At 40.6% G+C, this 21,199-nt stretch overlaps 5 protein-coding genes across 8 annotated transcripts in view; 3 read left to right on the top strand and 2 right to left on the bottom strand.

Moving 5' to 3' along the window:
• Positions 1-45: 45 nt before the first annotated feature.
• ufd1l (ubiquitin recognition factor in ER associated degradation 1) lies at positions 46-2,649 on the top strand. The gene is made up of 12 exons (XM_026999790.3): positions 46-182; positions 429-558; positions 708-740; positions 852-973; positions 1,106-1,236; positions 1,330-1,402; positions 1,488-1,556; positions 1,710-1,778; positions 1,873-1,920; positions 2,072-2,160; positions 2,241-2,322; positions 2,526-2,649. The coding sequence occupies exons 1-12, from the start codon at positions 180-182 to the stop codon at positions 2,598-2,600; spliced, it is 924 nt and encodes a 307-aa protein (XP_026855591.1). The 5' UTR covers positions 46-179; the 3' UTR covers positions 2,601-2,649.
• A 1,612-nt stretch (positions 2,650-4,261) lies between these two features.
• On the bottom strand, positions 4,262-6,676 carry ciao1 (cytosolic iron-sulfur assembly component 1). Its single transcript, XM_026999788.3, has 7 exons — positions 6,434-6,676; positions 6,162-6,310; positions 5,955-6,066; positions 5,775-5,863; positions 5,438-5,627; positions 5,256-5,337; positions 4,262-5,152 (listed from the first exon to the last, which is right to left on the bottom strand). Exons 1-7 carry the CDS (start codon positions 6,570-6,572, stop codon positions 4,918-4,920), a joined length of 996 nt encoding a protein of 331 aa, XP_026855589.1. The 5' UTR covers positions 6,573-6,676; the 3' UTR covers positions 4,262-4,917.
• Positions 6,677-7,114: 438 nt separating this feature from the next.
• On the top strand, positions 7,115-11,040 carry tmem127 (transmembrane protein 127). The gene is made up of 4 exons (XM_026999818.3): positions 7,115-7,417; positions 7,585-7,886; positions 7,976-8,140; positions 8,377-11,040. Exons 2-4 carry the CDS (start codon positions 7,649-7,651, stop codon positions 8,685-8,687), a joined length of 714 nt encoding a protein of 237 aa, XP_026855619.1. The 5' UTR covers positions 7,115-7,417; positions 7,585-7,648; the 3' UTR covers positions 8,688-11,040.
• Positions 11,041-13,997: 2,957 nt separating this feature from the next.
• Positions 13,998-15,691, top strand: LOC113571037 (uncharacterized). Of its 3 annotated transcripts, none has more exons than XM_026999791.3 (7): positions 13,998-14,403; positions 14,570-14,617; positions 14,703-14,760; positions 14,893-15,064; positions 15,163-15,266; positions 15,371-15,427; positions 15,516-15,691. In XM_026999791.3, the coding sequence occupies exons 1-7, from the start codon at positions 14,127-14,129 to the stop codon at positions 15,646-15,648; spliced, it is 849 nt and encodes a 282-aa protein (XP_026855592.2). In that variant the 5' UTR covers positions 13,998-14,126; the 3' UTR covers positions 15,649-15,691. The 3 variants fall into 3 exon arrangements, with proteins under 3 accessions (XP_026855592.2, XP_081563389.1, XP_026855593.2); XM_081707263.1 differs by having other exon boundaries at positions 15,374-15,427; XM_026999792.3 differs by lacking the exon at positions 14,570-14,617.
• A 3,130-nt stretch (positions 15,692-18,821) lies between these two features.
• The window catches only part of igsf9b (immunoglobulin superfamily, member 9b), a 29,640-nt gene continuing 27,262 nt past the window's right edge, over positions 18,822-21,199 (bottom strand). The window contains exons 21-22 of one of the 2 annotated variants that reach the window (XM_081707831.1): positions 20,882-21,109; positions 18,822-20,774 (exon numbers count right to left, since the gene is read on the bottom strand). In XM_081707831.1, the coding sequence (XP_081563957.1) occupies positions 20,928-21,109 (182 nt within the window). In that variant the 3' untranslated portion in view covers positions 18,822-20,774; positions 20,882-20,927. Of the gene's footprint in view, positions 21,110-21,199 lie in introns of both variants that reach the window. The other variant, XM_081707830.1, reaches the window with a different exon arrangement.

Below are 21,199 nucleotides of genomic sequence, written 5' to 3' on the forward strand. Positions count from 1 at the left end.
ATTGTAATTATGCGGGTTTTTTTTTTAGCAATCTGGTTGGCTGGTTGGCATCACGACCGAGCTCGTAGCTGATTGGTCTTCGGGGTTTGTTGTAGTGCAGATCTTTGTCTTTTGGACTTTTCCGTGTTGAGTATTTTCGGCACACTGGAGCTCTAAGCTTAAGCAAATACACAGACGACATGGTAGGAAATCAACATCTAATTACCTCAGCAATATATCCAGTCACAATGTAATGAACTGTGTTATTTTCGCACCAAAACGAGCTAGCCAGTTTAGGCTAAGATAGCACCAAGACTACTGGAAATGTGCCCAGTCACTGTCAGACCTTTTACTGGTTAAAAGCTGTTAATTATCCCTCTGCCGTCGGGCTTCATGCGAGATGAATGTCTGTGTGTATGTTATTAAAGCACCGTCGCTCTCGTCTCCAGTTCTTCAACATGTTCGACCACCCGATGCCCCGGGCCTTCCAGAACCGCTTCTCCACGCAGTACCGCTGCTACTCCGTGTCCATGCTGGCGGGGCCCAACGATCGGTCAGACGTGGAGAAAGGCGGAAAAAGTAATCGGGACACGTTTTGCTCATTTTGTCTCTCGTCGCCGAGTTATATTACATGTTTTGGATGGTTAATATTACAGGATGAGATGCTGCGTAGCAACCCTTCTAAAATCAAGATACGAATTGTACTCAATCGTTTCTTTCTCTTCCAGTTATAATGCCCCCCTCCGCACTGGATCAGCTAAGTAAGCGCTTAGTTGACGTCTAAATCATGACTACTACCACAGAAATCACTTGATCGATTAGATGACTGATTGATTGATTAAATCTCTGGTCCTTCGTATACCCTGAAACAGGTAGACTTAACATCACGTATCCCATGCTATTCAAACTGACCAATAAGAACTCAGACAGAATGACTCACTGTGGTGTGCTGGAGTTTGTGGCCGATGAAGGGATCTGTTACCTACCCCACTGGGTAAGAGACAAGTCAACTACTAGTGCTGATGGCAGAAACAAATAATATCAACTTCATTATAAAGACTAATATTAGGTAAATGTGCATAATTAGTTTTGTGACATATGGATCTGATTATGATCTTTGCCACAGATGATGCAAAACTTGTTACTGGAAGAAGGAGGCTTGGTCCAAGTTGAGAGTGTCAATCTCATGGTGGCAACATACTCTAAATTTCAGCCCCAAAGCCCAGACTTCCTAGATATCACAAACCCTAAAGCTGTGTAAGTTATATGCAGAGTCACCCAAAAGAAATTAACTACGTTGTATTACTAATGTAGCTTTTTGTCAAATGAATGGTATGTTTTTCTCTTTAGATTAGAGAATGCATTGAGAAACTTTGCCTGTTTGACTACAGGGGATGTAATTGCCATCAACTACAATGAAAAGGTGTGCAGTTTGCAGTAGTCAGTCCAGTTTGTTTTAATCTAACAAAAGTAACAGTTTAACTAAACCTGACATTTCTGTGTTTTAGATCTATGAGCTACGTGTCATGGAGACCAAACCAGATAAAGCAGTATCCATTATTGAATGTGATATGAATGTAAGGTTTTTTTCTGACATGTTTATTTTACTATTCATTAACATGTATTGCGTTTAACTATCATGTTTCCAAAATTAGTCTGATCATGCAACGCAGTTACATTTGTGTTCTCTCTCAATTTTATTGTATTATTATATTTTCTGTCTCTCTTAGGTGGACTTTGATGCTCCACTTGGTTACAAAGAACCTGAGAGACCCACACAGCACCACGAGGAACCAGCTGTATGTTTTCAGACATTTACACTGATTATCAAATAGATTTATGATTTTTAATGAATAAATTAAACTGAACAGAAGTTCTGTTGGCCTGTTAAAGGAGGAAGAGTCAGACCCCAGTAACTATGAGATGGATATTGGATTTAGAGTAAGTAGAAAGCATCCACACTTTCCATATTCTTATAAATCCATTTATTTACTCATGTCTCAGTTAATTTTTCCCTTCGTTGTGGAATTGCAGGTCGTGAGGTAACCTGAAGTACTGAAAATTCTTTGTTCTCTCCCTTGATTCCACACAGGCATTCACGGGCTCAGGGAATCGTCTTGATGGGAAGAAGAAAGGCATCGAACCCAGCCCTGCTCCCATCGGCCCCAGTGACATCAAACGGTGAGGACGCTTTCCCCATTGGCCGCCCAGCCTCTGAGGACCTTCCCTTGAGTCATGGTGTCATGTTCACATTTAAACAGGGGAATTCCTAATTATGACTTCAAGATTGGAAAGATTACTTTCATCAGGAACTCCAGACCACAGCCTCGCAAAACAGAGGAGGTACCAGAAATGCCTTCAAATGCATTTCTTTTATGTTTGCTAGCTCACAATTTGAATGTTTATCACCTCTCATGACAATTCTCCATTGTAAGTTAGTAATGGCGGTGGTCCCTTGCAAGAACGTTGTGGTAAAAATGAAACAAATCTTCTGACTATCTGGTGACGTTTGTTTCTTGTTCACTAGACTGTTTTTGTGTGTGCAGGATGACTCGGTCAGCAGCTTCATCGCGTTCTCGGGCGAGGGTCAGTCCTTGCGCAAAAAGGGCAGGAAGCCTTAATCTCACACACTCACCAGCATCATGCAATAAACGCATCTGGCAAACTGCTCTTCACGTGTTCTTCCTTTTCGTAACTAAGAAGTTCAATGATCAATGATTCCCTAAGGACTGCAATTTATTGACAACAGACTTTACCCCTGAATTTGAAAACTGACATTCTTTTATAGGTGAGAAGCAGTGATTACACTGTGCTTTAAATTTGCTTTGGTTTGAATGAAGCCAATCCTGTTCTTATTATGTATTTTTACTACATTTTATTCTGAACTCTTTCAGTGCTGATGAATGAATAGAGCCTTTCTTTAAGACTTCATCTTAGAATTAGACTAAAACCATTGGTGGCATGTTCATACTGGTGCCTACTTGTAAAGATGGTATTATGGTCAAATAATATTTTATCAGAATGTTCCATCTTCTAGTGTATTACTAAGACATAGACTGTCACTAGGGGGACTATAAAAAGTAGACAGGGGTGTGCAGAACCACAAATTGGTTATGTTGGACTCTAAACTGCTGTACTGTATTAGGATCTTCTATGAGTAAATGACAAAGCACTTTTATTGTGTCTGCTAAATGCCATAAATGTACATGTAATGCAAATTTATTAGTTTTATTTACAGGATCAATAACAATTGCCTTCAGAGTTTAGCTGGCCAAATAATCATATTTCTCTCCATGCAGCTGTTCCTTATAAATAAAATAAATTTTAAAAAATGTAACAAGTATAAAAGATTTTCACAGTCAAAAAAATCCACTACTTCACTACACTTTTCAGTAGTTCTGATGAATTCAGTGAATACTTTTCTGAAGATCAAGGCAGATGTGCAATCAATGTGGGAATCCTGTCTAGATTTCCACAAGAACTAGACACTTTAAATTCTGACAGATGTTTAAAATTTTTTTTTTTAATTAGACTTAAAAGCAAAGTAATTTAAATCAGTTTTGGTGGTGGGGTGGGAAACTGATTCATGTCAAATTATTTTATAGCATGCTTGCCATAGACAGGCATGGCAAAAAAAACAGGAGCATAACTATCAGTTCTGTTTGGACACCATACAAAAGATAAAATAGAAAGTAAATGTTCTGTATGCCAGCTGCTCATGCACCTCTGTGAAGTAGTTGTACACGCTGAGAAGCAGTCTGACCGTTACGTGCACAGCATGGACATAATCGACCAATTGTGGCAAGCGAGAAGGCGGAACCTGTAGAGAACGGTCAAAGCCAGTGGAATTCAACTTTGGATCTCAAATCCAAATGTGATCCTGGAGTTTGTAACCCCTTATAGCTGATTATATGATTAATGTAACTGGTCAGAACTGACACAACTAGGTAAAGAACGGGTGGAATTCCTTCAGGATTTGGACCTTGAGGACTGATTTGAATACCTCTCATCAAAGCAATGCAAAAACAGTTGAAATGACGTGAACATAAAAGCCAAATCTCAGACATTTTAGAAATCCCCACAAAACACACGTGTTAGATCCCAAAACAAGACATGTCCAGGGAAAAAGATGACATATGTTCACCCCAGTATCACTCAAGCCCATGTTAGCCTGCTTTTTGGACATGGATTTACAAAATTCAGAATGGTTTATAAAAAGGTGTGAACACTAAATGCTCTTCACCACCACCACAATGTAACCCAAACCAGTCTTGTACCCTGCTGGTTGATCACATATATTTTATTTTAGCTATAGAAATTTATATTACATTTGCTTCAGTTGTGATTAAGAAAGTGAAGTTGGAGACTACCTTTTAAACTTCTTGGACAACATCTACAAACGCTGTTTACGGTTCAAGAGAGAAAAAGAATGTTCCTGAAACAAAGTGGTAAGTACAACACACAAAACCAAAGACCATTTAATACTTTAAAAAATGAACAAATATTTAGCATTAGATGCACGACTGGTCAAATGTTTCAGGGCACATGGTTTGGAGCCATTTTAAAACTATTTTCTATTACTTAATATCCTTGGGTGGATTATTCATAACATTTTTCATGCTCATGAACAAAAGGTTTGATTCACTTTTGGTGTATTAAAATGTGTATTTCTGTAAATGTGTGAAAATGAAGTTATGTGGTGTAAAATATTGTTAGTTATGAATCATAACTCATTTCTAACAAGTGCACTCAAACATTTGATGAGCAGTGCCACAAGGCTGTAAAACAAACCTAAACATAAAAACATCACTAATTCAGCAGGCAACATGACTCTCTGAACCTGCTTTTTGCTGTCACCAAAGGTAAAATTCAGTGCTTTCTAAATCCCATGCAGACCTTTAAATGCTCGTCCTGTTGACAGAATGATCTCTTGATGGGTTACGCATCTGACTGGTAGTTCCAGATAGCAATTTCTCCATTGTCACTGCACGTGGCCAGCAGACCCGCTTCTTTAGGATGCCACGCCACACAGTTCACATCCTGGTTATGGGCCTTAGGCACGTGGGCAGACAGATAGAACGCTGGGTGTCTGGGGTCGGCAGCTGCATCTTCCTTAAAAACACGAACTCCATCGTCCCCACATGCTGTCGCCAAGGCACCAGTCAAATGACACCTATGTACAGAAAGGTAAAAAATACTCAATGGACAATAAGTGCAATGCATCTTCCACTTTAACTCTGTTACTTATGGCAGACTCTAAAGGCAAGAAAGCTTACCAAGAAACATCATACACTGTTCGACCATGAAATCCAGACAAGGTACAAACACACTTCCATGCGCCATCTGTAGAATCTTCATCTGCAGCAAAGACAATTTTTAAAACTGTGATACTTAAGAAATCAGACACACACATGCACCTGCATGCAAGCACATTCTTTTCACTGTTATTCACCCTCACCTGATGTGCACTCCTTCCATATTTTTACAGTACGATCATCACTGCAGGAGGCCAATCTCTGTCCCTCAGGGTCAAAGGAAAGGCTCCAGACAGTTGAAGTATGTCCCTCTAAGGTTGCCCGACACTCCCAGTCATCATCTTCTTCTTTATAAATACATACCTTGTTGTCATAACTAGCTGAAGCCAGGAGCTGTAGGAATGCAAGGTTTTCAGTTTCATCCTCCAAAACATCATACCTGAGTATCTGGATTGAGTTCACTTTAACTGTATTAACGACTGCTGCAGACAAAGCAACACTGATTAAGAGAAACAGATGAGTAAAGGAAAGAGGTCTTACCTCTTGTGTGGGATGCCAGACTACATGTTTTACATCTTGTGTGTGTGAATTCACCACACTCACACACTCATACTCATCTTCCTCATCCACTAGAGAGAGAAAAAAGATTTAGTAAAAAGAAAAGCAGCACATTTTAGCCCTTTATTTCTAAGTGCACTTGAATATATTGTCTACACAGACCTTCCCAAATCCAGACACTCTTATCTCTGCTGCATGTTGCTAGTAAGTGGCCAGAGGAGGCCCAGGCGACACACTTCACTTCATTCTCATGTCCTTCTAACACTGTAAGGCACTGGAAAGGGGAAAAAGAAACGAATACGAGGTCTCGTCTTATTGTATTAGATGAACAAAACAACAGGATCGTTTGAAGTAAAACGTATATGACACCTCAAAATCGTCATTCGTCATTTTCCAAATACACGTGGTGGCATCAAAGCTTGCGGACGCGAGGTAGTGCCCACAGGGAGACCAGGCGACCTTCCTGACCGTGCGCTGGTGTCCATCCGACAGTGCACACTTGCACACCCAGTCGTCTCCTGTGCCAACAGGTCATGCATGAACCACACAGCGACGCGTAAAACGGTTCCTGTGCCAGCGCATTGGCTTTGGACCATGACACACGAATGCTATCAAAGATCGCAGCGGGCAAGCGGGTTTACCTTCCTTCCCCCAAATCCTCACAGCTCGGTCTCCACCGCAGGAGGCCAGCAGCGCGCCCAGCGGGTGCCATGCCACGTACCAGCAGCGCGACTCCGGGTGAGCGCTGAGCCTGTGGAGGATGGCCAACGTGTCCTTCATTTCAGCCTAACTCAGAAACACGGAGCAGAGAGTATAGCCGACTCAGTGATCCGTAGTCACAGGATGAAGATGGCTGAAGATGACAGATATTTCGACTTCCTGCGCTTTTCTTCATCGCTAGAAATGAGGGGGGGGGGCGGGAGGTCTGAGACTGTAGCGCCCCCCGCTGGACAGGGTGAACGCAAAGGAATGGATTTTATATATATATATATATATATATATATATATATATATATATATATATATATATATATATATATATATATATATATATATATATATATCTAAAAATATAGTATTTATTCATATATATATATATATATATATATCTAAAAATATAGTATTTATTCATATATATATATATATATATATATATATATATAAATATAGTATTTATTCATATATATATATATATATATATATATATATATATATATATATATATATATATATATATATATATATATATATATATATATATATATAACACAAACAATTAGCAAATGTTTTACCGTAATATGTGACAGGAAGCGGAAGCGTGAAGAAAGAAAAGACAGGGAAGTGAGTGGCTTGATAGCTTGGTAGATAGATGTGTTTTTGTTTGTGATTATTTATATAATACAAAAATGGCTTTATTTTAGCGATATTGGTCTCTTGGATGTGGAATGTTTTGAATCGTCGGTCAGTTTAAAATTCGTTTCACCCATTTCATGTTTGCAGCTCTTTCGGCTCTTTTGTGTTTGTGTGTCGTTAGCCGTTAGCTCGTTAGCCGTTAGCTCGGTGTGGACCTACTGGCTTTGCCGAAGCCCGGTGTCTCTGTGAGTGGACGTCGGTCCTCTGTACAGGTGAGTTGTTGGCGGCTGAAAGACTGATTCCACTTTGACTACAAAATCACGTTTAGCCATTAGTTAGCGGACCCAAGTCGTTCCGTTCTTTCTAAACCGAAACTGTACCGCTGTTTTCGTCTTCAACTTTCCAGTACGAGATGTGATGTGGCGTTGTGTTTTTACAGCCTCTTCGGAGATACATCTGATTGATCCCAGCTGCCGTCCGCCTCTCCGTTTAGCTGTGACATTATGTACGCACCACCGGGAAACGCTCTGCCCGGGAACCGGAGGAGGCGAGGCGGCACGGCGCTCCCCAAACAGCCGGAGCGGAGCTTGGCGTCTGCGCTTCCCGGGGCACTCTCCATCACGGCCTTATGCACAGCCCTGGCAGAACCAGCCTGGCTGCGAGTCCACGGGGGCACCTGCCCCCGGCCAGAGCTCGGCGTGGCGGACGTCCTGGGGTACATAGACGAGAAACTCATCGAAGGTACCCTTCCATTGTTCTGCCCTTTCACTGCATTTCCCGTGTGACTTTGCCCTCAAAAGAGGCTGATGTAACGTTGGTTTGCCCTGCAGAATACTGTGTCAACTCCCAGACCATCCTGCTGTTGAGGGTTATTGCCGCTTTCTGTTTCTTGGGCATCTTGTGTAGTCTAACGGCTTTTTTGCTGGATGTCTTTGGCCCCAAACACCCTGCTCTCAAGATTACACGCCGATATGCCTTCGCTCACATTCTTACAGGTATGCAGCATGTGCTGATGATGGTTAATGTTATTATGGTTGATGTTTGTTAATCTGGTTATTTTTTTTTATAAGTGATTGCTACCAGTGATAAGCGGTTACTAAAATAAGAGGGACTGAAAGAATACAGTAGTGGAAAAAAAATCCAGTGCTTAACGTCCTGCTGTGCTGAATCTGTCTTTTTCTGGATATGGGAAACGGTCTGAGAATTCTCTGTTTTGTTCTTCAATGCTTAGTGCTCCAGTGTGCCACAGTGATTGGATTCTGCTACTGGGCCTCAGAACTCATCCTCTCCCTTCAGCAGCAGCATAAGAAGTATCACGGTTCGCTCATTTACGTCACTTTCGCCATCAGCTTCTATTTGGTGGCCGGTGCTGGAGGAGCCTCCATTTTAGCAACCGCCGCTAACCTGCTCCGTCATTATCCCACTGAGGAGGAGGAGCAGGCTCTGGAGCTCCTTTCAGAGATGGAGGAGAGCAGTGAAACTTATCCAGCTGACTACGATCTTGCCAACCAGTTTCAGCCTCCGCCTGCTTACACGCCCTGATCAAAAACCAGCGTCCTTATTTCTTTCTTGCATCTTATGCCTGTCCCTCCTTGATTCAGGTATCATTATTACTCTCCAGACAAATCATGGACTGAGATACACATATTCCAGTGGCCAAGTAAATTAATGAATTACTTACTCTCTCGTATACAAATATGCCATTGTCCAATTTTCCTTTTCCACTGTTGCTTGAGTGCATGGAACAAACTTGAGTTTCATTGTGGCAGTGCATCAAGATTTGCTGATTGTAACCATGAAACCATCTTTCCTTGCAGTAGTTTGCATGTACATGGCAATAAAGGCCTAAATTCCACATACATCTCCTTGAAAATATTTGATGGCATGCTTTCCCATGCACTAGTCTGAAACACCAAGCATTTCAGCATCAAATATTTTGACATAGAATTTCTTGCTGCTTCTTGGGTGCTTTAAATTGTTAGGCTTTGAGAGATTCTTTACATTTCTTCCTGTTCTTTTTGTTAAGTCAGTTCTGTTAGGTTATTTTTACATTCCACATGAAAAATCTCCCAGGTTGTAAGATTTGAGGCAATATTATGGTGAATTATTTTCTTAAATTGAGTGCAACACAGCTGGTCAAGTGTGGACGTCTTTATTTTGGCTCAGGCCGGTCATTTGCGTTGTCATGCACGTCTAGTGTTGAGACTTTGTTAATCAGTGGCTCTGATTTCACAAAGGCCAACATAGTTGGTTGTGATTGGTTTCTTTTTTTTAAACACTGAACTCTAAGTAACATGATGATGCCCAGCATATGATGATTTATGTCATTCATATTTCATTATGTTGTATAGGAGGTATAAAATACCCTTCCTTCAGAAAAATCAACCTTAGAACCAGTTTGTAGATGTGCTGGTTATATTTATTTTTGCCCCCTAATTGAGCATTCTTTTTTTTTTTCCATTCATTTTCAAGATGTCAGTTCATCTTTAACTCTTGTGTAATTTTTTAAATACATTATTTTTGCGAAGTGGTTAGTTGTAGAGTGAGCTGTCTTTTAAGAAAATGCACATATACCCCAGAGAGGACAAGGTATTTATTTTACTTTTTTATATTGTTAATTATGAACTACATATAGTCAACATTTTACTAAGCTCTCTGTGGAATAGCCAGTTTTATCAAATTTGTCAACTGTAATTTGGAAGTGTTCCAGTTTGCCAACTTATTGTGAGTGTGTTCTTTATTTGTTTAAGGTTTTAATTATATCTTTTTTTTTTGCTTTGGTAGTAAATAGTGTGATTTAGATTGTCCAAGACTCATCATATATGCGACACAGTAAAATGAATTAGTACACATTAAATACTGGCTACATTCACATTTTCACAGTCTAATGTAGCCTGATATGCTTAAATTACTTAAGTAATTATTTTTGATATATAATGGCATGTCCTGATGATGCCATACTTGTATTTACGCAGTGACATCGGCAATCTGGTTGTAAAATTAATTTTTCTCGCACATTATTTTCTTTGATATTGGGGTGATTTGTGACAGTTCTGTTATGCTTATTTTTTTTCTTGTGTTCATTTCTGCCATATCATTTAAAAGGATGAGTAATGCGTTTGGTGTGTTTTGCGGTATTGTAGTGTGAGTGAGTGACATTTGTTCATAAACACTGTGCTTTAATAAGACTTAAAGCTTGGTGGAGTTTTAATGATGCAGTCGTCTGGGCCAGCGTCTGGGCTAGACACGTTCATTCAACGTCAGAGGGCATAATGTAAGGCTGAACCTGTCGTAAAGACACCATACATATAATCACAGGAACAATTCCATAAGTGGGAATAACGAATGATAATTAGCTGATATCAATGTTTGTTTTTTCTTCACTGTGGTTTGTATTCTGTAAAAAAACATGTTTACCTGGTAGTGATGGAGCGAAAGTAAGAAAGCAATGCTTTTGAAGGGTTCTATACTCTATATTTGTGAATCAGTCTCCATAGCAGTTTAACTCTCGTGCAGATTCTTCATTAATTCTTCATTGTTTCCCGGCTGACATAGAAAAATTGTCACAAGCTTCAAGAAAACATTGGGTATAAAAATTGCATGCCCAGAACTTACTAAACTCCAATAAGCATGCTTAGTCCTATGGCGTGCTAAGAACAACTAGTCATCAGTGTGGTTCTCTGACATATGGGTGTTTGGTAGAGCACACACTGAATGTGTCTTGTGCACTTTTTCAGAGTGAACCTTTTTTTTTTTTTTTTTTTTTTGGCCAACACGGGAAGTAATTGGAATCCTCTACGGGTAGCTTCTTTGTACTGCCACAACATAAAATATGACGACCAAATTATTTCAATATTGGAGCCCCTTTATTCATTAAAGCTGACGTATAACATGACTGTTAGTTTCTTATTTTATTAATTGGCTTGTACCTCTGTTTTTATATCAGCTTTCTGTTGTTTTGTAATGTGTTGTATAGCACTTTATTAAAACAATTGACTTGAACAAATGTCAGAGATCTAGCCCACATAAAGTCTTGTAGCCTAGATTATACATAGCAAGGTGCGCCGAGCACCTCGCACATTGCTGTAGGATCCTGTGTAGGAAACTGTAGGAAAGAAAACTGCCTTCAGGTGAAGGGCACTTCAAGAGCTTCCATGGTGGCCTCCCGGGTGAGCATTATGAAGGGTGAAGGCTCTGTGCACCCCTAAAGAAGACTGATGTGGATATAACACCCCACCTCAACCCATTGCTAGGTTAAGCATAAACAACAGGCATGTAAGATTTGGCTGTGGAGAACAACCTTCATTCAGTATATCGTGTAGGAACTGAACCTCAACACAACAGGGACTGAGCACTTCCAGTGGTTACCAAACACATGGCTTGCATCAACAAAGTGCTCACGTGAACAGCAATCTGCCACACTGCCATCTTACAGTCCATCAGCAACTGCTCTGAACCAATAACAACATCCATAACTGAAAAGGAAGTGGATATGGAGCTGTACAGGAAGACACATCGTCTTCTCCAGAAGGTCTTTTCTGAGTCGGGGGGCTGGCATGACCCTTAGGGGGAATTGCAGCAGTGGAACCTTTGTCTGTGAATTGTGATTTCAACACTAAATACTGCGCTGCTTCTAGGATGAAGTGAAACAAGGAAGCATTTATATCAGCAGACAGTATGCGAGGCAGAAAGAACATACTGACTTTGTTCCTCGTGGTGATGAATATGAAAAAAGAAACGACAACAAACAACAACAATGCACAACAGTGTTGTGTGAGATCATCGGCATGTGCCCAGATGCGCCACTAGCAGGAAGTGTCAGTGCCAGGTTAACGGTGCCTATTTTTGGCTAATTGCTATATTCTAAGGCCGCTGCCAGTTGTCCAAGCCCACCTCCCTGACCACAAGGTGACCTACTCTCAGGGATAGCAGTATGCAGAAGGGCAGAACTTTCAACTGACTGCCTCGTTAGGCTTATGGCGAGGAGAAATGAATGCTTGAGCATTCTTAGGCATGCTATTTCACAGCATAAAGAAGACCATCTAGTGTAACATGAAACAGACCCTTTAGAAACTATTTTGATCTGATCAAAGTTCATTTAATTGTAAAAACATCTTTAGGAACCAATGGGATAAACCCAAGCTAATACAGTCTGCAGTTAATGAAGACGTTAACAGTGGGAAAATCGCAGTAGTACCCAGCTCAACACCGTGTAAACACTGCATGTTGTAGGTAGCAAGGGAGCTCTAACCAGTGGTAAGTCAATTCAAATTAACACATTGCCCTACAGCGTGTGAAGCGATGTGGCCCGTAATGAAGCCTATATGAAGCCTATATGATGTGGCCCGTAATGAAGCCTATATGAAGCCTATATGAAGCAACCAGGCAGAGGCTCTAAAATATTACTCTAAAGGAGGTCATTTGTATAATATTTGTATTACTGGCTGCGCTCACTATATGACTTCCTGTGTGATTTTGACCTCTGTGTAGGCATGCGAGGAGAGGCCTCCTAGGTCTACAACTGTTTTCTTCACGTAAAACACACAAAAATGCACATTACGCATGGCCTCAGCACACGGGCACAAAACAAAAAGAAAAAAAAGAACTTCCTACAATGTGACAAGGAGTGATTATAGTCTAGAACTGATGTTGGGTCTCTGGGACTGTGTGATGCCGAATGAAATTCTTTAGAGATCAGTGGGTGTTTCTTTTTACAAATATAACCGTTGGTGATGATGGAATCGTTCAAGGAAAACAAATGAAAAAAACCGGGCAAGATATTCATTTTAAACTCTTGTCTGTAGGGCCTGTGTGGACTGGTTGTTCATGTTATCATGCATGTGTAGTTTTTATTGGCATTGGCATAATGGTGCTCAGCATATGTTTTATATTTATATAATTCATATTTCATTGTATTGTATAGCTTTATATTATACTGTATATAACAATTTTGTATAGTAGTTACAATAATCAACCTTAGCACGAGAGTTTGTAGCTGTGCTGGTGTTAATTTCTTTTTGCCACCTAATTGATTGTTCATTTTTAAAAGGTCAGCAAGTTCATCTTTAACTCTTAGGTAATTTTTAAAATACATAATTCTTGCTAGGCGGTTAGTTATAGAGTGAGTCAAGTTTTCAGAAAATGCACATATACCCCAGAGAGGACAAGGTATTATTTTACTTTTTTATATAATGAATTATTCAACTACATATAGTCGACTGTAATTTGGAAGTAGAATCATACAAGAAAAGCAAACATAATAATAATAATAATAATAATAATAATAATAAGAAGAAGAAGAAGAAGAAGAAGAAGAAGAAGAAGAAGAAGAAGAAGAAGAAGAAGAACAACAACAACAACAACAACAAGAACAACAACCAAGGAAGGATGTTCATTTTAAACTCTTGTCTACAGGGAGGCTGTTGGCCCACTTATCTAAAACATGTTCCACTTCTTTGTAACTATATTTCCTCTTAATTAAATATAGCAAGAAGACTATGCTTCTACCTTAACAGTGCGCCCGTGTTTTGATACGAATGGTACAGAGACACCATTTGCATTATTGAATTACTGATTTCAGCCGATTCATCTGATAACCTGAATCAGGTGCATCTAAGCATTCGTCTCTGTCCAGCGCCCTCAGACTTCACGTCATCTCTTCCCGTTCCCGTGGACGTTTTGCTGTTGCCATAGCGACGTGTGACTCCCTGTGAAAATTCCAGGAAGTGTCTGGAGTGCCGTCGCAGTCTTCCAGATCGGTTTTGTAGCTGGCTGGCTATCTTAGGAGTGCATGCGTTTGAAAAGTGCGACCAGATCGTGTCTTCGCGTTATCCTTGGGTCGTAAGGATGCGGGGATAGACTGAAGAGGTGCACAACGCAGTCAACGTTAGCCAGCTAGCCGTTCACCGTTCACCAGGCCTAACGTGGGAACTGGAGTATCTACAAGTATCTGCAGCATCGCGTAAATCCAGCCATAAAGCTATGAGCACCAGCAATCTACCACCTCTGCGGAATTTGCCTACCTGGTCCCGAGTGGGCATCCTCGACCGGGCCCGTCACCCACGGCTGTCTTCTTGTGAATGCGTGCACAGATCCCGAAGGGAAAGTCAGAAGGCAACTCCGAGCGAAGCAGCTACGGATGCGGAGCTGTCCCGCCTGGCCTCTTTGGAAAAAGATATCCTGTTTCTTCAGCAAACGCACAAAAACACACTGGAGAAACTGCACGAGGAAATAGACGACCTGAAACGCGCTAACAAAGGTATGTCTTTTTTTTGGGGGGGGGGGGATTTAAATTTTATTAGTTATAGATTGCAGTGCAGCTTGAGCATACGTGTGAATTGAAAGCACAGGGTCAACGTAAGTCTACGTTCATGTGGCTCCAGGTGGCAGACTTGCACTGTTTCTCAAATGTACTGCTTCTTTAGAATTACAGTATCAGCTGATAATGGAATCACATCCTGCATCTCCAAAAGGTAGCATTCAGTTTGTGCACACCTACTTTTACGATACATTTGAAAGAGCCTTGTAGAATGACAAACTGAATACAATCTCTGTTAGAGATTGAGGCTAGTGCTGGTGACTCGCATGAGAAGAAGTCTCAGAAAAGTGACACAAGGTAACTACTACCTCCAATATACCGCACACCATACACCTACTAGACATCCATAAATCGGCTTACCAAATGAGCAAGTTTTTGAGTTGTTTTTTTTCGTCCTCAAATGTTTTCCTCCCTCTTGACCTGTTAAAGCTCTGAAGAGAAGCTGGAGACTGCTGGAGAACAAGTTGAGGGCCTCATCACATCTACGCTTCCTCTGAAGATCCACAGTGCTCGGTCCCGATGCCCACGCACCCCAAGCCTGCAGGAGTGCCAGGCCATCATCAGACAGCTCTACAATTGCAATGTCTTGCAGTCTCAGGAGGTAAGCAGATCCCCTTCCATAGTTCTTAGCATAACCACTTCTGCTTTATGGGCATGTGTTTTGCATGAGGGCACATTTTTCTGTTCTTTTCTTGTCAGCTGTTGCGGCTGAAGGCTCTCCTCAAAGACATTGTCCTGCATGAAAAGAAAATGTCACATGAGGACTTCAGTGTAACGAAGGCATTCCTCTCTGACCCCAGCGGGTATTCTTGCCTCCCACTTGTGCACATCACTAAATGGCACTTTGGAGTTCCTGACCCCATACAAATACGTGTTGCATTAACTCATATCACTTTGTTGCCTTTAGCAGTCAAGAGTTGGAGCGCTTTCCAAACCTGTCTTTTCAGCCCTTTCCAAAAAGCCAGTAAGTTGACCTTTCTGGATCTCTTGCATAGAATTTATAGGTTGCAACCCACAATCCCCGTATTTACATGTTTGCCTGTCTGCCGCAGACCGCCCACGCGGGCGAGTGCTGGGGAGAAGATGGTCCTGCCAGCCATCAGGCAGAGCTGCAGTGTGACGGAGAGGCAGAAACGAGCCCAGGACGTGCACAAAACGCGTCTCAGGAGAGCGGTCAACTCCTAGCTATGTAACCAGGCAACAGAGAATTAAAACCCCTTCCTCTGCACTGATGTAGTAATCAGAACCTTTGTTTTTATTATGAGTGGTTGCTCTGTGCCAACACGACGAGGCCCTCGGCTCCCACACGCACGTCTTTTCAACTCGAGGGTAATAACACTTCTGTGGTTAAAGTAAAGCATCGGGAGACCCGTGCCTTAAATGGAGCAATTTCTCTTTCGCAGAGTCAGTTGTGCCCTGCGATAGAGTGACACTATCCAGGGTTGCTTCCCACATTGCGCCGGTGCTCCTGGGATCGGCTTTGGCCCCCTGCCACCCTGAATTTGAAGAACTGGTTTAGAAGATAAATGAATGAACAACAGATGTGAATTGACAGTAACTTCCTGTTGATATCTGGATTTACTTCATATTTGCCATGTAAGCCATAGTAAATGACCTTTGACAACTTAGGTGGCAAACCCAATTTATCAGGGCTAAATACAGTAAACTTATGTTTTGACAGATTTGTAATTACAAATTAAGTGGGAGCCTGGAATGCCATTTTACGGCCCCGATGGTTAACGAGACTGACACAAGTGGAAATATAGGTTATTATACGGATACATTAGAATTTGAATGTATATACACCTAATGTTTTATCTCTTGACTTCCATATGGAAGAAGTGCAATTAATACATGTTTACACTTGTAGTGTCAGTTTCTGACTACTCATTACATAAAATGACTTAAAACTGATGATTGTGTAGTTTTGAGCGGACTGATGCTGAACAGTTATTAACAAATGCGGGAGTGACTGCTTATCAGCTCTTAAACACTGGTGCAGACCATGTGCAAGATTATTGTCATGGAAGCAACCAAAAGCCCCATTCAGATATGAGCTAAGCTGCGTTTATAACTCAGAGTGCATGTGAGCAGGGGGCTACAAGGCACGGGAGCCCCAGTCATCCGTTAATGACCTCTAGAAGAATGGAATGACTGCTGCAGCAGGGGTGTGTAGCCAGATGGCAAATGGTCCACTTCCAAAACAAACAGGTGACATAAATACAAAAATTCAAATAAACTGAATCATCACCTCAAGGTTTATGTTTTTAATCAGTTTCTTGAATCCCTAGACATGAAACAATGCAGCAAGCCAATGCTTTCTCAATCTTAACGGAGACATTTTGAGTACTATGTATGAAATGCAGGCTCTGTTGTAGCTATCCTTGCTAGAACATAGATAATGGAACACTGGCCTCACTGGCCTCAGTGCAAACACACCAGACGTGGTATTACAGCAGCTAAGAGCCTTATTTCAGTAATGGGCTTTCGTGGTCACCCTCATTTTCAGACATTAATACAATGATGCTGCTTTCCTTGTTTTCCACACCATTGTACACCCTAATTAACAGAACTTTTTCAATTATCTTGTGTCTATTAAGGCACATCATAATTATGCTTACTGTTTTATAAAACGACAATATTTCAAGTTTCAAGTTTGGTTTATTCGTCACATACGTCACATGATATTTGCATATTAATGTCTTTTTAGCAGACCTTTCAGTATTATGTGAGGCTACAGTACGTTATCCAAATAGCATGTTAAAAGAGTCCTTAAAGCATTGTGAGGGCAAGATACAGTACCATGCTGTCAAAGCCAGAGAATATAGGACTGTCCAATTAGGCAGCTTTGATGTCTAGCATGCTGGACACCTCAGATAGTCACATCACTTCGGCGATGATAATGGACCATGGTCTCTGGTCGCAGTGCTGATCCAGTGTGTGCGTGCTGGCCTACTAAGTAAGGCTACTGAGCTAAGTGAAGCAGGTATTTTTAGAGAGGTGATGAAGAAAGGAAAAATGTTTGCTCCAACAAAGAATTTTATCTCTTCAGAATTTAAGCTTAGGAAATGACATCTCTATGGATGCAATGTCTGTATAAAAAAACATCTACCTGTAGAAGAGGGTTACGTGAATTTGGAGGACTTTTTTTGTGTGTGTGTGTGTGTGTGTGTAGGGGGGATTCTGAAGGAATTCCATTGTTCTTGCAAAGCCCATTGGGCAAATAACCATTTTATGCTCCTTTAACAGTGGTAACATAAATCTTGTATATTTGATGTATTTTGGGGCTGAAGTGAACGAAACAAATAAACAAATATACAAACATGCCAAAATCCTGGCGCACACCCTTGTTCCATCTACATTCATACCTATTCACCACTGTAAAAAAAAAAAAAAAAAAAAAAAAAAAAAAAAAGTAAATCCATAATTCCTCAATTAGCCAAAGGCTAGATATCTTGGCCATCTCCAAAGGAAGAATGTGGGTTCATTGCTCTTTTTGTATGCCTTATGTTGACCAGTATGTCTTCTCTGCTGGCTTGCTGTGTGCTACCCAGTCTGGAGGTCACCATGGGTTACGAGCAACACGAAGGCGGGCGTTGGGGCCGCTGGCCCTGTGCCGACATGGTGCAGGCCGCCAAGAACATGGGGACCCGCCACAATGTCTGCGAGCCTTACATACCCTAACCAAGCCTTGGGGGATAGAGAGGCGAGCATAAAGACAGACTTATGGTATAGAAGATGGTATGAAGTCATGGGATTTTGTGGCCATTCAGCATCCAGACAGGGGAGTTTCAAGATGCATACCCCCTTGTTCTTATTTTAACCATGAACGTAAATGGACAAGGCAATGAGCAAGTTATATGACATTTCAAATATTGATTTATTTGCAGCTTGTTGCTCTCTTTTCTCAGGCTAATATTTTGGTTCTTCCTTAACGCTGTCTCCCAAGAGGCCTGTGTGGGTGGAAAAAGCAAGGTGGGACACAGACTACCACCACCACCATCTCTGGTGGTATCGGACACATGGTTGAGCATGTCATGTACACAACCTTAAGGTGAGTCTTGTGAGCAACATGGCAGAAGGCTCCACATTCTGAAACCCGGACCTGCTGTTATGCGTGCATACAGAGAGCGAATATAATAAGCAAGGAATGCAGTGTGTGTGTGTGTGTGTGTTATACAAATCTATACCATAACCATAGGAACTACTTGTTTCAGTTTGAGTGGCATGGCATGAAAGGGAGTGAAAGTGTCTGTCTAAAAACTGTTCTTTGTTTCTGTTTGGCATAAGGTTCTTTTACTGAGAACCTGAAGAAAAAATGAATGAGCCATGATGAATTATATATTAAATGTTCAGTAAATAAAGTAAATTTATTTAATAAAAACATATAAAAATAACAATGAAAACATTGCTAAAATTTAAATATAAGAACAGATATATTTTTAACCAATTTGTACAAAACTCGAAAACCATCTTTCAAAAAATCCATACAATCTGAAGGTTTTACAAAATTTACAGCAGTATCTTAAATAAAAAATTTATTTTAAAATTGTAAAAAGTCTGGAAAACAACTAAAAAAGAAAATAAATTCTTGACAAAAGATTGTATATACAAAATACTGACAATAAACTAGACTGACAATGAGCAACAAGACATGCATCACCAGCAACATTTCAGACTTCACATTCACCTGAAGATTTGCGCGTAAACACTGCAGTGCATAATATGCCCTTTGCTATGGTCTTGAAGTAAAGACGTATATATACACCAATGCTAAATGAATTTCTAATGTGACAGGACAGGAATAGAAAAAGAAAGTGATGTAGGTGACATTGTGTACCCATAAAGTTCATCATAACAAACAAACTAAACAAGTAAACTGGTATACTGTGGCTTACTGAGCAACGATATAAGCAATACAACATAGATACACTTTAAGCTGACAAACGTATGTCAAGCAGTTCTTGAAAATAATGACAGTGTCTGTCTGTCTACTGGACTTTTTCACACGCATACATCCAGCACACAAAATCACAATAAGATCAATATGGAAATCATTACCACCGTAACAAGTTAAATGTAAGAGTGAGTTTGCAAAATGCAAGGGTTTTTGCAATGGGTGGGCAGCCAACCGTGCCATCTGAACCGCATGCATGTCTGCAGTGTTTTCAAAAGAACTAGTTCTTGGGCACATGAGTCTCACAATTATTTATTGAAGCTTTTAAGCAGTCCTGGCTTTAGCAAGCATTTATGGAAATATCCCTTTGCCTAAAGAACTGAGTGAGGGTGGCAAACTCTATGCACTGATAATTGAACCAGTGGAAAGGTTTTGACAACAGAATAGAATATTTTGGTTTTTTTTCCTCTATATCTGAAGTGGGTCTCCAAAAGGAAAAAACCTAAACAAATCAGCACACACATTTTGATAGTCGCTCATCAGTATAAATAATTAAACATTTAATCTGACAATTTGTCAATGTCTTATTCTGTTTGTTTATAATTAGACTCAAAAAATGTGGATGATTAAAGGATTAGGACTGCACAACAAAGGATGCTTTTTTTTAAAACAATCCTTTTAACATTTTCAGTTTGTAAAAGCCTATGTTTAGGGAAACTGCCCTTAGATCAGATTACACAGACATGTACACACATGTACATGTGAGGATGTAACAATTTAGTTAACATAAATGCTTATTTACAATTTAAATCTTACCTGGTTCACAATACAGTGAATTAACTAGCATTGACTACACTGAGCAGACTCAATCTATAGTCATTCCACCTGTGTCCCAGGACACTGCAGGCAAGCAAGAATGATTCTGTTTTTAAGCCATAAAACGTGATTGTCCAAGCATACTTCTGTGTTGTATGGCCAGCAGGGTTCAGTGGTGTTTGGGTTTAGGCAAAGTACCGACAAAAACCTTATTCTAATAAGTTCTTCATCAAAGCTCCTCAATAAGTCTCACAGTGTAAACGCATCAGGAAGGATAAATTATTTGAGTGCTTTTCATAAACTGCACTTTGCTTATATTTGTGAATAAAAGGCAAAGTCACTGGAAAATTAGCCACCGAAGATCCAGCATTTTCTGTTTTACAAAATGCACCTGAGCAATTTAGCTAATTTTATATATATTTTTTACATTTCACAATATACTATATGAACTGTTGCATGTTAAACATTCTGAAGTTCAGAAGGTTCCTCTTTAGGTCCAAGTATTGGATATATATGTTGTGTATTGGTATTCCCAGTCAGAGGCTATTGTGAGGGCAGGACTGTGCTTAAAAGCTATTGTCCCCATCCTCTGAAAGTTCTGAAACACAACAGGAATATGCATAAGAATGCAATTTCTTCGAGTGGTCACTATATTATAAACATCAATGTTAGCTAGATTCAGAACATAATGGACATGTCACTGACTAGAGGAGGAGTGGTCAGTGGAGGGTAACAGTCCAAACTGGAGTACTTAGAGTAGGGCAGATCCTGAATCGGAGTCAGGGTCAGGGGGTAAGCAGGGATCTTGGGAGCAAAATTCCTTGGTTCTGCGGTACTCCTGGAACTCTTGTTTCAGGGCACTGAAGCGTGCCTCACTCAGTGAGTGACCATAGTCATGTACAGGAGGCTGGGAGGCCATGGAAGAGTATGAGCCTGAGCAAAGAGTAGTGCAGAGGATAATGTAAGGGGAAGAGAGGAGAAGGCACCAGGAGGGAGCAGTGGATTTCAGAGGTCACAAATCTC

This window comes from Electrophorus electricus, chromosome 25 (assembly GCF_041902795.1).
Source record: "Electrophorus electricus isolate QZ-2024a chromosome 25, ASM4190279v1, whole genome shotgun sequence".
Lineage (NCBI taxonomy): Eukaryota > Metazoa > Chordata > Actinopteri > Gymnotiformes > Gymnotidae > Electrophorus > Electrophorus electricus.